Raw genomic sequence first — 14,779 nt, 5'->3', positions numbered from 1 at the left:
CCCAGCAGATTCTTGGTGCTTCCAGAACACAACAAAAGCTGTCAGAGTGGAGGAAACCAAGGTCGCTTGTAGGAAGAGCACAATTACTCAAAAATTTGTGTACCAGAATTACCAAGTATCAAATTGCACATTCATTCCCTGCAGCTGAGCAGAATGGCTTTTTTCTGGGCATCCTCATCCTTCCTCCAGCCTGCAGAGCAGGTTCCACAGAGCTCTGACCCTCCTTTTCTTCCTCTGCCTTACCTATGAGTAATCTCAGAAGAACACATTAATTCAACAATCACTGCTGATGACTCAGATCTACTTTTGTGCACAATTTTTTTTTTTTTTTCAAATTAATAGCTCCCTCGGTTCTATAGTGCTGCTTTGCAGAACTTCAACCATCAATTTCAGCTAAACACAGCCAAAACAGAGCTCTCAACATTCCATTTCAAGGCTTCCTCTTTACAAGCACATGCCATTCATCTGCTTGCTCTTTGGTAGTGCCCCTAAAAAACCTTGTTCAGTATTACCTTGAAAACTGTTTTGTCATGATGCATATAGCACTTCACCCTTCGTTCAGGTAGCACACTCTGTTAGATAACATCGCAGCGACATGTGCCAAGATCACTGCTGGTGAGTACAAGCCAACAGTAAATCTGTGTTTCTTTTACCAGCCTGACAGTCCTTGCCAGCTGTCTCCCATTTGACACTGTAAACTCCTTGGGCTGTTTTTTTAGTGTGTTTGATAAAGCACTTAGCAAAATGAGGGACTTACTATCTGTATGAGACACGAACAAATAATGAGACAACATAAATTTTAAAATAAAGTAGGCATCACAGAGCAAACAAGGGACTATTAAAGCAGGTATCAAGGACAACATTTACCTTCTAAAGTCACTTTCCCATAGTGCTGTATCCTAATTTCTGAATTGAGACTCGCCAAGAACACACGCTAGAAACCATGCTCAATTGCTACAGACTAGAGGAAATCAGACACTTTATTTTTAGTACAGAGATGTGGATTGTACTGACTACAGATTCCTGAACAGACACACGGGCTTCCATTTAATTCAGCGTTAAGCTGCTGCCAGCTCACCCTACAACTGTCAGGAGAAAAGAAAAACCCACCATGCCAGGATTGCTGTTCAGTGTTACTAACTAGACTTTTCTGTTGAGAACATCTACTGTACAGATACAGCTGTAAACAGTTATATTCACTCCAAGCATATTTACGTGCTTGGCCAAGTTGCCTAAGATCATGCAAGTGCAAAGTTCCAGGGAAGTGCACATATGTATTTAAGGTGATTCCTGGTACCTATGCAGCATTGTGTGTTTCAAGCACATTCCTCTGATAACCAGACTTCTGTCTGGTTGTTTAGGATCTTCTTAAAGCTCATTCCTCCTTCAAAAACTTCTTGGCACCTGCGCTGAAGCAGAGAGAGGCCTGAATGGTCTCTCTACAGCAGGACCGGTCTACCCTGTCTGTACCATGCTGTGCTCCTGCTTACAATTTCTCCTCCTTCTGCAGCAAGGGCAGAGATCCAGAATTACCAATCATCTTGTGCACAGTATGGAGGAACATCTACCATTTCCTGAAAGCATTTTACAAGTCCCATCTTCTCTCCTTGAAAAGGGAGGGTTGACTCCTGAGCACTCTCCAGAAGGCAGCTTTGCTGCTGAACTGCAGGACATACTCCTCTTCAGTAGGGCTCATCCCCATTATACCGCAAATGCTCAGTGAAAAAGCAAGCAGTTTTAACGTCTTTAACAAAGTCTGGAGAATGTGGATGTTTTTAGTGCAGAAGAGCCTTTGATTTTTCATATAAAGAGTGTGATGACACAAGTGTCACAGTTACAGCCAAGGAAAAAGGTGGATCTGTTCCACCAAACAGCAGACTGACAAAAACACTCCCTTATGGGCAGGTAGGTAGTTGTTTCTGGCCCTGCTCTGCAATAATAAGATTTAGCAACAGAAACATTGCAAGTTGGTTCAGTGCTGCAGGGTCTGACAGAGTTATGACTAAGAACAGCAAAAGGATAATTCCTTTTGGCACTCATGTGAAAATATCTGAGAAAAGGGCTGATTCCAGTGCAGCCAGAAACCATACAGAAGTGTGGCATCAAACCAGGATTTGTTTGCAAAGCTTCTCTCTCCTAGTTTAGATTAGGGATCCTGTAGGCAGGCAGACCACATGCGAGTAAGTCAAAGGACATGAGAATTGGTGTATTACATTGCTTATGGCCCTCTGGGATAACTAAACTTTAAACCATAACAGGCTTTAAACCACTACCTGTCTTAGATGGAATACATCAAGTATCTAACAACATTTAATGGGCAGCTGGACCTAAATGTTATTCTACAGACAGCAGTGCCCTTGCTGCCAATTAATTTTCTTTTGGTTCCCAAGTACTCTAATTCTTCTCCAGTTGCCAGTGGGAAAGCATACTCTCAAGGTGAAGCCATTTACTGCAGTAAGAGTCTTTGGGGTTGCTGCCCTCTGCCAGCCGTACCTCGAATGCACATTTGCTGTTGATTTTACATGTGACTGCTGGTGCAAATTCACTCTGCCCGTGACACTATACTCTGTTCTGACTCAGAGTCTTCAGTACAGTCACAAAACCAGTTGGCTCCTGGGTTTTAAAATTTAGTGTATTTAACCCCATACCCTTAAAAGCTTGCATAAATGCCTAGATTTCAAGAGGGTTATCTCCATAACTTAGCCGCAGCACATACTCAAGAGGTCTGTCCTGAGCCAAATTACTTTCTTAGTAACCATCAGCTCTGGAGTAGTCCTGCCTAAGGGACAGATGAAGAGAGATATGCTACAGCGTCTTCAGAAAAGGGACCCAAGGTGGGGTACATGGTTCAGGCTGGTGCTTAAGAAGATTCCCAAGGGTTCTGCAGGAAAGCCTGGATCCGCATGCACCAAGTACTGGGTACACAGCATCCACCAACCCTGTGCTGAACAGCAGTTGCTGCTGCTTTCCATCTGTACTCAGCAAAGCAGCTGGGAGAAAGAACAGATAAAAGACCCACTTCAAGTGAGTGATATGATAACCTCTGACACAAGAGCAAGGCCAGCCAAGGCATCCCTGGCGTCCAAACTGGAAAAAACCTCCTGACTTTCAGGGCCACAACCTCTTCTCTAGCAGCAGTCCAAACGAGTTATCACTTATTATACAGATGGTTTTTTAGCAAGGATATGATCAAGCTGCAGTTTTGGGCTTAGCCCTGAACTGGCTGCCAAGTACAAGCTAGCCTTGTCCCAGGGAAAAGGGGAATGAGTTTGTTTTAATGCAGTGGTCATTACTTCAGCAGAAGAAAGCTAAAGAGGCATGGCAAGTAGAAGCAGGACCAACAGCTTGGGCCAACAAGTATGGGCCAACAGCTTGGATTTCTAAGGTGATAAAGGCCCAGCTGCTGAGAGGCAGACAGAAATACTGACCATCCATTTCCACCAGCAGCTGGTTTAAGGTCTGCTCCTCCTCAGCATTGGCAAAACCAGATATATTGGTTGAGCGCTTCTTGCCCACAGCATCAATTTCATCAATGTACACAATGCAGGGTGCTCGAGCCTGGGCTTCTCTGAAGAGGCTCCTGACTCTGGCAGCTCCAAGACCTATAGGGAAAGAGAAGAAGAAATAAGCCTTGTAGCTAAAATTGTTAGCAAAGCTGGAGAGCAGCGTTCCTGGCCCCCAGTGAGACACTTAGCACTGGGCAAGCCCTCGGTATATGACAGTCCCTCTCTCAACACTCCTGGCACAAAGAAATAGCCACAGAACTCATTTGCTTAGTCCTTCAGCACACCTCCTCCTGGAACTCCTAGAGCTGCAAGGACTCCTATAGCTGCTGTAAGAAGAGCACCGCTCCCAGCTCCTAAGGTGAACTCCTGTTCCTTCCACAGGTCAGAACCAGAAATATTCAGCATTTTCCTGCACACTGACCCTTGTCAGGTCTCAAGAGACCTAGCAGGAAGGAAGAAAAGGAGAAAGATAGAAATCCCATGGCACAAAAAGGCCATACTTTCCCCATCAGGAGGGAGCAGCAGAAAATCCATTAGCGTTCTCATACAAGGAAGGAAGCCTCAGTCAATGGCTTTAATAATAGCTACAGGGAAGTCAGAGATAATGCTTTCAGGTGAAGAACCATGGCTGCACACTGTCAGAAAGAAGGCTTTAGCAATTCAGAGGGCATGCATTTTAGATACTGCAGAATTAAGTACGCTCTGTCACTGAACACCTTTTGTATTTTCAGTAAAGGTATCAAACCTATCCTCCGCATGCAAAGATAGGCTAAAACTCTGTCCTGTGCATGAGGCCCTTCCAGTACCCTCCAACTGCTTAACACGCCAAGTAACCTCCACACCCTTCCTCCCAAGAAGCTTACCTCCTATCACCTCCACAAACTCGGAGCCTGCCATAGCCAAAAATGGCACTTGTGCTTCTGTAGCCACTGCCTTTGCCAGCAATGTCTTTCCACAGCCTGGCGGTCCAAGTAACAAGGCCCCCTTGGGCACTTTAGCCCCAAGCTGCAGGTAGCGCTCAGGGTTCTGCAAGAACAACACAGCTCTGTCAGATTCACAGCTCATATGGAGCATTTGCACAAGAATACAGCCTCTCAGAGCTTCTTGATACTGTTTTTGGCCTGAGCAACTCTGAGCTGCTAATGGGAACAGCTACATCTGCATTCCTGTTATGGAACTGGAAATACAGAGATTTGAGTCATGCTGATCACAACACAAAAAGCTGTCAGATTATTTAAACAGAGGCTTATTTAAACTGTATCATGAAGGATGAAGAGAAGAATATAGAGCCACCTACCCAAGAAGATGGGTAGTAAGCACTTACATTGTTCTACTTGTACCTACCTTTAAGTAGTCCACAAATTCCTTGACTTCCATTTTCGCCTCGTGCATTCCTGCCACATCCTTGAAGCCAATCCCTTTGCCTGACTTCCCATCCACAATGGTGAAACGAGCCATTTTCAACTGGTTCTGTGGAAGGCAAAACAAGTACTGAGGACTTACTCTGACTTTGGATAAGGCAACAGTCTGGAAAGGCTGTCTGCTCTGCTTTGAGAGACAGCACAGGTATAAGCTGCCCCTACAACAAAACACTAAAATGCCCACCAACACGTTGCTAGTTTACTCACTTTTGCTTTGGAAACACTTCACAGCCAGACTGCTGACTCAAACTTTATTTATCCACACGTCATTGTTACGAGACAGAATAAATCTGCAGTAATAGTCCCAACACAATCCAGCTCAAACTCTACGTAGATCACACACGTATAGTCCTTACAAACATGCATAATGTCCAAAATCTTATTTGGTATCTTCTCCCTAGTTTCTAAACACTCTGATCCTTAATACACATGGGAGTGGTATAGTTTTGAAGAGTAGGTATTGATGGTAAATAATTGTCAGTGGTAAATAATTACCAATACTGTCTTGTAAATGCATATAAAACAGACACTTTGTACCCTTGTCCAATGCTGCCACTAGTTGCTCCTGAAACACAACCCAGGACAGAACTGTAGGTTCTCAAATTTAACAGACACCACATTTCAGCATCCTGGTGCGTGTCACACCACAGAGTCAAAACAAGAATTTAGTTCAAGGCTCTACTAGTAACTGGTCATTATGTTTCACTGAAAAATGCTACTTTGTATTTTTTTTTCTTTGTGAAGAAAGTTCATAGTTTCTCAGGCCTCAGAAATATCAGCTTATTCAAAAGAAGAGTTAAACATGCAGGGGCCTAGCCGTCCCCACATATGCAATGATAGAATCTAACCCTCAAGGCCCTTGAGTAATTACTCAACACTTCTTTAAAATATTCCTCTGAGCAGCTGTATCCCTTTGTGTAAAGAGAATCCCAAAGCCAGAACAGAACTGCCAAGCAGGCTGAATGGGAAATCTAACAAGGGACTGAATTCACTGTATTTTCATCCCCAAATCCCTGTGGTCAAAGACTGCGCACCCCAGGCTGACTTCTACAGTTTTATCAGCTGATCCAGCCAAGGTGGAAGAGGGGAGGAGGAAGATCTGACTGATGTTGCAAGTGAGGCATGTGGCATGAGCAGAACAGGCCAACACATAATGAAATCCAGAATCTGAACATATTTTATAAATTGAGAACTCATTCTGCAGAAAGCAGCAATTCCTACTTCTGGCTGTATGGGAGGCATATTGGCAGGACCCAGTGAAAAACACCATCTGCAGCTGCAACTCATTAGCAAGCTTTGAAAACAGCAGAGGAAACTGGACTGCAAATTCACTGAGCTCAGCCCTTCCTGCCACTGGGGAAAGAAAGGGCCTCAGCTACGGCCAGTTACCGTACAAGCTAGTCAGATGATCGGGAGAGCAAGATGTGTCAAGAATGGAGAGTCCTTGGCACCAGTTAATCCTCATTCTGCATTGACTTTACTGGGGAAGGGGAAGAGAAGAGTATCCACAGGCTGCAAAACAACATCAAGATCCAGGATACTCACAAAGGCATTGAACCCTCCAACCCGTCCAGCAACCCTAATGAGGCGGAAGATGCTCCACAGCATGGACACAGCTACAAGTGTCACTATCAGGGAGATGACATCACTAAAAGTACAAAAGCAAGACAGGTACAAATTGAAGTGTTTGCCCACAACTTGCTTAATATTAGCCAACATAGCTATTTGCAGTATTTTAAAGGTCCTGACATTTAGGCAGTGCAGCAATGAACAGACTTAACTAAGAAAATGGAACCTTTACAGGTTTTTTTATATATATGTGTGTATATAAACCCAAAACCCAAACAATTACTTAGCCTAAAAAGTTAAGCAGAGGACACTGGCAACTACTGCTTACAGCTGTGTTGCTATACCTGAGAGATGGCCTGGTCACCTCCTTGTGCACCATGCAGAGTGTGTCATCTTATAGGGTTTGGAACACAGTGGCTTTCCCACTGTAGATGGGATGGCTGGTGTGTGTAATTATTCCTCCCAGACACCTTCCCAAAATCTGAAACTTCTTGTTTGTGTATGAATGGATACCTGGACTGGATTTTGTCTAGTTACTTGCCCTCTGAACAGCATTTGCACATCTATAATACAAGGTTTATACGAAGATAAACTTTAAACTGATTGCGCAGTATGAGACCTTCAGTTGAAATTCGGAATTTGCCAATGTTTTCAAACTTCTGTATAAAAAAACATCAGTACATCATACAAAAGCACAGAATAAAGGCTAGCCAGTTATGTATAATATTTTGACAGATGTTTATAGAATCACAGGCTGGTTTGGGTTGGAAGGGATCTTAAAGCTCATCCAGTTCCAACCCCTGACACAGGAAGGGACAGCTTCCACTACAGCAGCTTGCTCCAAGCCCCTGTGTCCAACCTGGCCTTGAACACTGCCAGGGATGGGGCAGCCACAGCTTCTCTGGGCACCCTGTGCCAGCGCCTCAGCACCCTCACAGGGAACAGCTTCTGCCTAAGAGCTCATCTCAGTCTCCCCTCTGGCAGGTTAAAGCCATTCCCCTTGTCCTGTCCCTACAGGTCCTTGTCCAAAGCCCCTCTCCAGGTTTCCTGCAGGCCCTTTAGGCACTGGAGCTGCTCTAAGGTCTCCCATGAGCCTTCTCTTCTCCAGGCTGAAGAACTCTGGCTCTCTCAGCCTTGCAGAAGAGGTGCTCCAGTCTCTGTTCTTCTTTCTTCCTTCCCTATTCTTTCTTCCTTTTCTATTCTATATTCCCTCCTCTTCTCATTATAGCTTTTTCAGAATTAGAAGCTTTGAGCTCTTTTTTATTTTAAGCCAAATTTCAGGTAACAGAAAAGGGCTGTAAGTTTAACAGAAGAACTCCTCTCATTGAGATCTTATATGCATCAAAGCTGCTCCGCTCAGTATGTGGCTCACAGCTGGAGTGAGCACAGTGCAGGCTGTTCTCTGATCTACAGCTGCTGCAGAAGCAGGCCAAAACTAGGTGTTTATTTTTACAGACTGAAGAGCTACCACAGGCCTCCCTTGAAGAATTTGAATAGGGGGAAGGCTTGCCACACCACCAGCGTTCTCCATCGACCATGGTGTAACATCACTTGTTGAGTCACGGTGTCTATCACACTCTGCACTTGAATAATTGATTGTGAGGACAAGAAGTGCTCAGCTGTGCAAGAACACAGACTTTACTCAGACTTGCTGGTACTGATCTGAAACATTTTGGTTTGCTGCATGCTGCAGTTCCAGACACTTTCTTGGGACCTTCACTTTTGAAATATTAAAAGGTACATCTAAGAACATGCCTATTTCTGAAAGGCTGGGTAAGTGCTTCGAAATGGAGACCACTTTTTAGTTCTATGTTATATAAAAACATATAGTTGAAAGCAAGTTTCCTCTCTAAGTGAGGGATGCTGTCACTAATCTATGATTGACAGTAAGCACAAATTTGTACCATACTTTCCATAAAAGCCAGGATGTTTGTAGGAAACAGGGATTCTCTCTCTCTCATCAATATTCAGCTCATCCTCCACAGCTCTCAGCTTCTCTTCAAATTTGTCAATGTTTGCCACCCGCATTGTGTACAACAGGGTAACATTCTGGGGACGTGCAATAAAAGCAGCATGTCAGTATTGTAGCATAAGGATACAGCAGTGAGCAGAAGAAAAGCACAACATGGACAAGTCAGATGAAATTTAGCTTTATGTTACACCTTTCGATACTGAATCAATGAACTCATGAGCAGCTAATTGACTCTAGGCCTTCAAATGACCTTGGGAACCCCTAGTACTGTCAGCACTTCATGAAAGCATAAAAGGCAAGAACTAAGTCAGCTCTCCAGAAACAAGGAGATGCAACAACTTTATAGAAAGCTGGATGGAGTTAGTATTATAAACTCAGTTATACTGACATGGGCTCAGACAAATGTTATACTATATGCAGAAATAAACAGAAAACTACATACTGGAGGAGCCTTGTGCTCCACTTGGACTTCTTGGATCTTGTTTCTATGTCTGTCAGAAATGAATTTCATCTAGCAGTTTGGAAATAGATCATAAATCACCCAACAAAATCAGATGTATCCCAGGACAGTATTTTAAACTCTCAAGCCAGTTTGTAATTATTCTTAGTGGTAACTTCTGAAAGTAAGCAGATCAAACTCTGCTTTCTCTCCATTTTGGAAGATTTAGGAAGGAAGTCTGATGGAGTTTGACAGAACACTTGAAACTAAAATCCAAGCAGGAGAACATTTTTGAAACTAGATCTTACAGTGTTCTAGACCCTTTCTCATGTACCAGACTGAGCCAGTAGAAAAAAACTAGTGTTTTTTTCCAGCTTTTTAGGCATACTTATGATTTTCTTCCAGATCATTATTAATTAATTTTACAATTTAAACTAAAAGTCTTATTTCCAGGTTGATATAACAGAAGTCCCCTGAACTTCAAATAAATGAAAGAGAAAAATTAATGAAGTGCAAATTTACCAGCTAGAGTTCTACAGAACATATATATTCATGAATTCAGTTCCTTTCAACAGTATAAGCTATGATCACTCATTCCAATTGCAGAAAGCCACTTACAACTTGTCCATGTGGGGTGCCTCCTGGGTGCAGATAAACCTCCACAATATCGCTCTCTGGCACCACTTCGATTCTCTGGACTTCTCCCTTTGCCAGCATCTCATTCACAAAGTAGTTCCAGGAAATGTTGGTCCCTTCTCTGTTCTCGCCGAGCATGAATCGAAACAACAGCACTATGACAGTTATGATGAGGAGTGCCCGTAAACGTTCAATATGCATTTGATTTTCCTTCTTCCTGCGTTTCTCATCCTCTAGAAATAAAAGATATCAGAAGGGAAAAAAGGAAAAAGGATATAAGCATGTACTTGTAGAGCTTTCTGGTCCAAAGAAGGGACAATTAAATAACAAAGACTGACACAATATTTTGTTTTGGTTTTTTTTTTTTTGTTGCAAGTTTGGTTTCTCCTGAAGGGCTAGACTCGAAGCAGTACCCAACTTGCATTGCACAGGCAATTTTCTGGCTTGGCTCACAATAAAGGTTGTGTGACTTGCCCAAGGTTATGCAAGTGAGTCAGTTTTTTGGATTATGTGGCATTCCCAGGCCCTTCGGGCATCTAGACCATCAGACCACAGGGCCTCAGCTGTACAAATGAAACAGCACCAAGTCAAAAGTTATGAAAGCAGAAGCACTCTGATGTGAACTCCAACAGTTGCCTGGAAGGAGGCAAATTCTGCATCCTGCTAACCAGCAAAAAATCTGCTTGAGTCACATTGCTGTGGCTATATTCAGCCATTCCCCAATGCCCCTCATGGCAGTGAGGCACTGTGTGATTACAGAGAAGATGATGAAGGATCACCTCACCTCTTGTGCTTTAACTGTTGCTTCAGTAAGAGGAGGATTTGAAGCTTCAGGGAGCCAAAGAAAGAACCTCAACCCCATAAGTTATTGTATACAAAGACAGCAATCTCAGACATGTTTTCAGAGTTCTGATCAGTGTGTCCTGTTTTAAAGCAGTCTAATCCTGGTCAGCAGACTTCAGATGTCACAGTCTGCTAGTCTCATCACCATTCCACCAAACATCATTCTATTTTAAAATGAGATACTATCTCATTTGCTTGGCCTAACATAGATATAAGCCAAATAAAGCCGTTGGACCCTTACTGCTAAAAATCAAACTCAAGAACTACTACAGCCTACTTTTATATAACATGCTCCTACTCTGCCCAGTCCTCAGGCTGTTACTAACATATCCACTGGGAAATATTAGGAGTAAAACTTGTTCATAGCGTCACTGGTAAATCATATAGCACAGTATTGTAAGTGATAATTGTTTCCTGGTAAGCTCCTGATCTGCTGTCACCCTGTATCATAAGACCAGCGACGTCTCTACTACCTAAAAATATATCTGCATTTACAGTAAATCTGGAATAGCACAGGAGACATGATATGCAGCTTACCTGTGGAAATAAATACACAACAAATCGAGCTCACCGCCTTAAAATTGCACAGATTTTCTCCCATGCTTTACAGCTAACCCCATGTTTAAAAAGTTTTGGTAACTTTTCCACATTAAGGATCTGTATCAGAAGGATTCACATGCTAGGTGTGCATTCCCCAGCCTTTACTGTACCAGTGATATACTGAAGTGCTGACAAGAGAAAAACAGATGGTTTACTCCAAGTGTTTGCCACCAAACCTTTCCTATTCAGACTCCCAACATTTTTTGTGCTGCATCGGCAAATTTCAAATCCTGTGGTCTGCAAAGGGCTGCCACAGCATAGTTCAATGTCAACTGCCAGCTAGTATTTGAGTTGTGATGACAACAAATATCTCCTCCTCTTTGCAGCCTGATGTGGATGTTCTTGATATATAATTTAGCACTTGCTCTTGATACACAATTTAACATCACCAGCAACGTGGCATACATAAATACTGCTCTACACCCAGCAATGAATTAATTCTGTGTCACTGGACTGCTAATGCATCTGACTGCTGCAGCCCAGATTCAATTTATTTGCAAATTCATAACAAATGCTCTGACACTAGCATTTATCACTAGCCACCAATTAGTCCCTACACACACTGCAACAAAACCAAGGGACAAACATATGACCCAGTCAGATGCTAAAAAAAGTACTCTGTCCTTCAGACATGCAGCATCATTTTTCACTCGCTTCCTAACCCTGCTCCACATTTAACAGGAAAGGCTTGCTCCTAAATGGAAACAATGCAGCTTTTCAGATGTTCTTTGATGTTATCTCCTCACTTGTCTCTTATCTGCTAGATCCAGCTTTATTAGAACAAAGCAATTCATCAAAGCTGCAGGATGACATCCACTACAGCCTTATTAAAGAAAATTAAAACATAGTATGTGAGAAGCCTTAGTCTGGACAATATCCTGAAAAGCTGAGCAAGTTCTAAATAGAAAGATTCTACAAAAGAAAGAAACTACTTTAGAAAGTGAGTACTGAATATTTGAGCTCCTCGGAGATGCCAGAGTCAACTATTGCTAAAGCATTTTCTGCATTACAATTTCAGACAAAGTGAGGAGGCATAGAATATGTCCTAAAGCACACATGACTAAGGATACAATCACAAAAGGATCACCACAAGGTAAAAGCTGGCCATTAGATATCTTGACGCAAACAACTTCTCCAGTTTCTAGGAACTGGACTTGTCCAGGACTTTTAACCTACAGCTGAATTATTTCAGGAAAAGACACCATTTCTAGAAAACTAGAAGGCAATGTAAAGCTTTCCTCTGCTCTGCACTTAATTAAGAACAAAATCAACCTATTTTTAAGCTTATGTGAAGTCTGACTATCTTTATACTACAACATTCATATTGTACCATAACTACCCCACAATGTTCAGTAAATGAGAACCAGTGACTGGATGTGACACTTGCAAGCAACAGCTGTGGGAATACTTCCAGCCTTTTAGCCTCAAAAAGCCTCCATGAAGCAATGATTTGCCATTAAACCCAAATCTGAACTCTCTGATTAAAATCTTGCAAGGCCTGCAGTGACAGTTTGAAGAGTTCTTTTTAATAATTACTGCAGAGACAAGCATTCCCCTAGAGACATGGGGTAGCATTCCACCTCCCAAAGCCAAGCTATCCATTAATCACAGGAGAAGAGAGGCCACTGAACATGGCATGTTACTGTTTGCTAATTTTAACAGCTACAGTTCTTCAGGGCACTGTGCTCGCAGTCATCCTGTGTGGTCTTGCAAGCACTAAGGGCCTCAACCTCTAAGCTCCGACTTCCTCAACAAGGACTCTGTTACACCTGCACTCGCACCCCATCCAGGGCTTCAGTCCAGTGAAATGGATCACACAGGGTAAAGCCACTGCTCTTGGCTTAAAGAGACTGCAGTGGCATGTGTCAGGCTAAAAGTCATCAGCACCTGGCTGCTTTTATTTCAAAAGTTAGTCAGTCCAACAGGATTTAATCATTATGTTTAAGCACAACAAAGGTAAAGCCAAGCTATTCTATTATTTACTGATACTCAGACGAAAGTTTATAATAAAATTTATAAAATAATACTACAATCTGTGTGACTTAAGCATGACGTTAACACCTTCTGACTTGCAGTACTAAGGTCTAGAGCCCTCCATCTACAGGTTTACCGCTCGCTCAAAGGTCCAGGAAACAAGCAGCACAGCAAACACCCATAAATTCATTCAAAACATCCCCAGCCCCTGCAAGCATCAACTAACATCATGAAATGGAAAATGCTCAGATCCTTTGTGCTTCTGCAAGCATTACTGGTAAGAAAGAAGAATGAGACCTTCACTGCTAAAGATCTACACCCTGGAGTCTGAAAACACGCCTAATCCAGAGGCTAGAGAGTCTTTGCACTTCAGCTCTTGGGAGACATGTACTCACAAAAAAGCAAAGAATTTTCTTTACAGCAGTGAAGAGTCAAATTACACTTTTTAAACAGAATGCAGCTGTTGTAAATATACAAATAGCAGAAAGCTGAAAACACCACCAAGACCTGAAGGGACACCCACAAACTCACTTGTATTTGAAAAAGATGTTTGGTGAAAACCTTCTGGCAAAAGGTAATGGTGCCTACTAAAAGGATCAAAACACTGCCTGTCAGAAGTTACACAAGGTTTTTGCCTGGTACAGTGAAGTTATTTCCCTGCACCCTCACCATTACAGTATCACAGTATGCTAGAGATTGGAAGGGACCTCAAAAGATCATCCAGTCCAATCCCCCTGCCAGAGCAGGAACACCTAAATAAGGTCACACAGGAATGTGTCCAGGCGGGTTTTGAATGTCTCCAGAGAAGGAGACTCCACAACCTCCCTGGGCAGCCTGTTCCAGTGTTCTGTCACCCTCACTGAGAAGAAGTTTCTTCTCAAGTTTAAGTGGAACCTCTTGTGTTCCAGTTTGTACCCATTACTCCTTGTCCATTAGCATTGTTAAATTCTTTACTTCCTTAAGATTAAGGTACAGAAAGAGCACCTCTCTACTTCTCAACAGAATCTGGCACACCACATAGATGTCCAGGCTCCAAAACACATTTAGTGAGGTAAACTTCATTTTCAAGAAGTCCTATACAGCGGAATGCCTGGGGCTTAGGCAGTATGAGATGTGCAAAAACCAGTATCTAGAAAGGCTGATTTAAAAAACAAGAAAGAAAATTCTGAGCAAGTGCCATTATCACAGCTAAGAAATCTTTAAGGAATCTAATTTTAACTTTAAGCTCTGTAAACCACTAGAGACACATCCTCAGTGAAGGTAAATGAAATTAAAAAACCAAATAAACAATGCCAAACCAGGATCCAACTTAAAGAACTTTATTTGGTTAAAATAAGTTTAAGTCAAAATGCTGCACAACAAAACCTCCAAACCAAAACTCAGTTAACACTCCTGTTCCCCTCTGCAAAGCAGCAAAAGTAAGGCACACATCAATGAAGTTATTTGCACAGGACGCAAAGCAGCACAGAAACAGTTTCATGCTCTATATTTAAATCTAAGTATTCCAACCCTTAAGCCAAAATACCCCTTCAAACTTGTTTAGAAGTGGTAAGTTACAGGCTTCCAGTACCCAGAGACTGAGGAATTTAGGCCTTCCGTGCTGTCTACCCTTACCCTTGACACATATGACTTGTTTCATTAAATATCTTTTTGGCACATACATACCATCATCCTCCTGTGGAGATTTCTTTTTGAATCCTCCATTCTTCTGGTTACTCCCCCGACAGCTTGAAGTAGTAAACCAGTAAGTGCTACCTACATGAAAGCAGAGTTAAGTTGTTACTACCAGCGGACGTCAGGAGACAGTGAGGGGGACTGA

The 14,779-nt window shown here is 42.5% G+C and overlaps 1 protein-coding gene across 3 annotated transcripts in view; it reads right to left on the bottom strand.

Annotated features, from left to right (window-relative positions):
• SPG7 (SPG7 matrix AAA peptidase subunit, paraplegin) overlaps positions 1–14,779 on the bottom strand; it is a 32,079-nt gene that overhangs the window by 14,115 nt on the left and 3,185 nt on the right. For 2 of the 3 annotated variants that reach the window (XM_080637882.1, XM_080637881.1), the window contains exons 3-9: positions 14,626–14,715; positions 9,526–9,776; positions 8,406–8,545; positions 6,473–6,575; positions 4,851–4,976; positions 4,370–4,532; positions 3,429–3,602 (exon numbers count right to left, since the gene is read on the bottom strand). In XM_080637882.1, the coding sequence (XP_080494008.1) occupies positions 3,429–3,602; positions 4,370–4,532; positions 4,851–4,976; positions 6,473–6,575; positions 8,406–8,545; positions 9,526–9,776; positions 14,626–14,715 (1,047 nt within the window). The remainder of the gene's footprint in view (positions 1–3,428; positions 3,603–4,369; positions 4,533–4,850; positions 4,977–6,472; positions 6,576–8,405; positions 8,546–9,525; positions 9,777–14,625; positions 14,716–14,779) is intronic. The other variant, XM_080637883.1, reaches the window with a different exon arrangement.

Source organism: Psittacula echo, assembly GCF_963264785.1.
Source record: "Psittacula echo genome assembly, chromosome: Z".
NCBI lineage: Eukaryota > Metazoa > Chordata > Aves > Psittaciformes > Psittacidae > Psittacula > Psittacula echo.
This window is presented reverse-complemented; position numbering and strand designations above follow the sequence as displayed.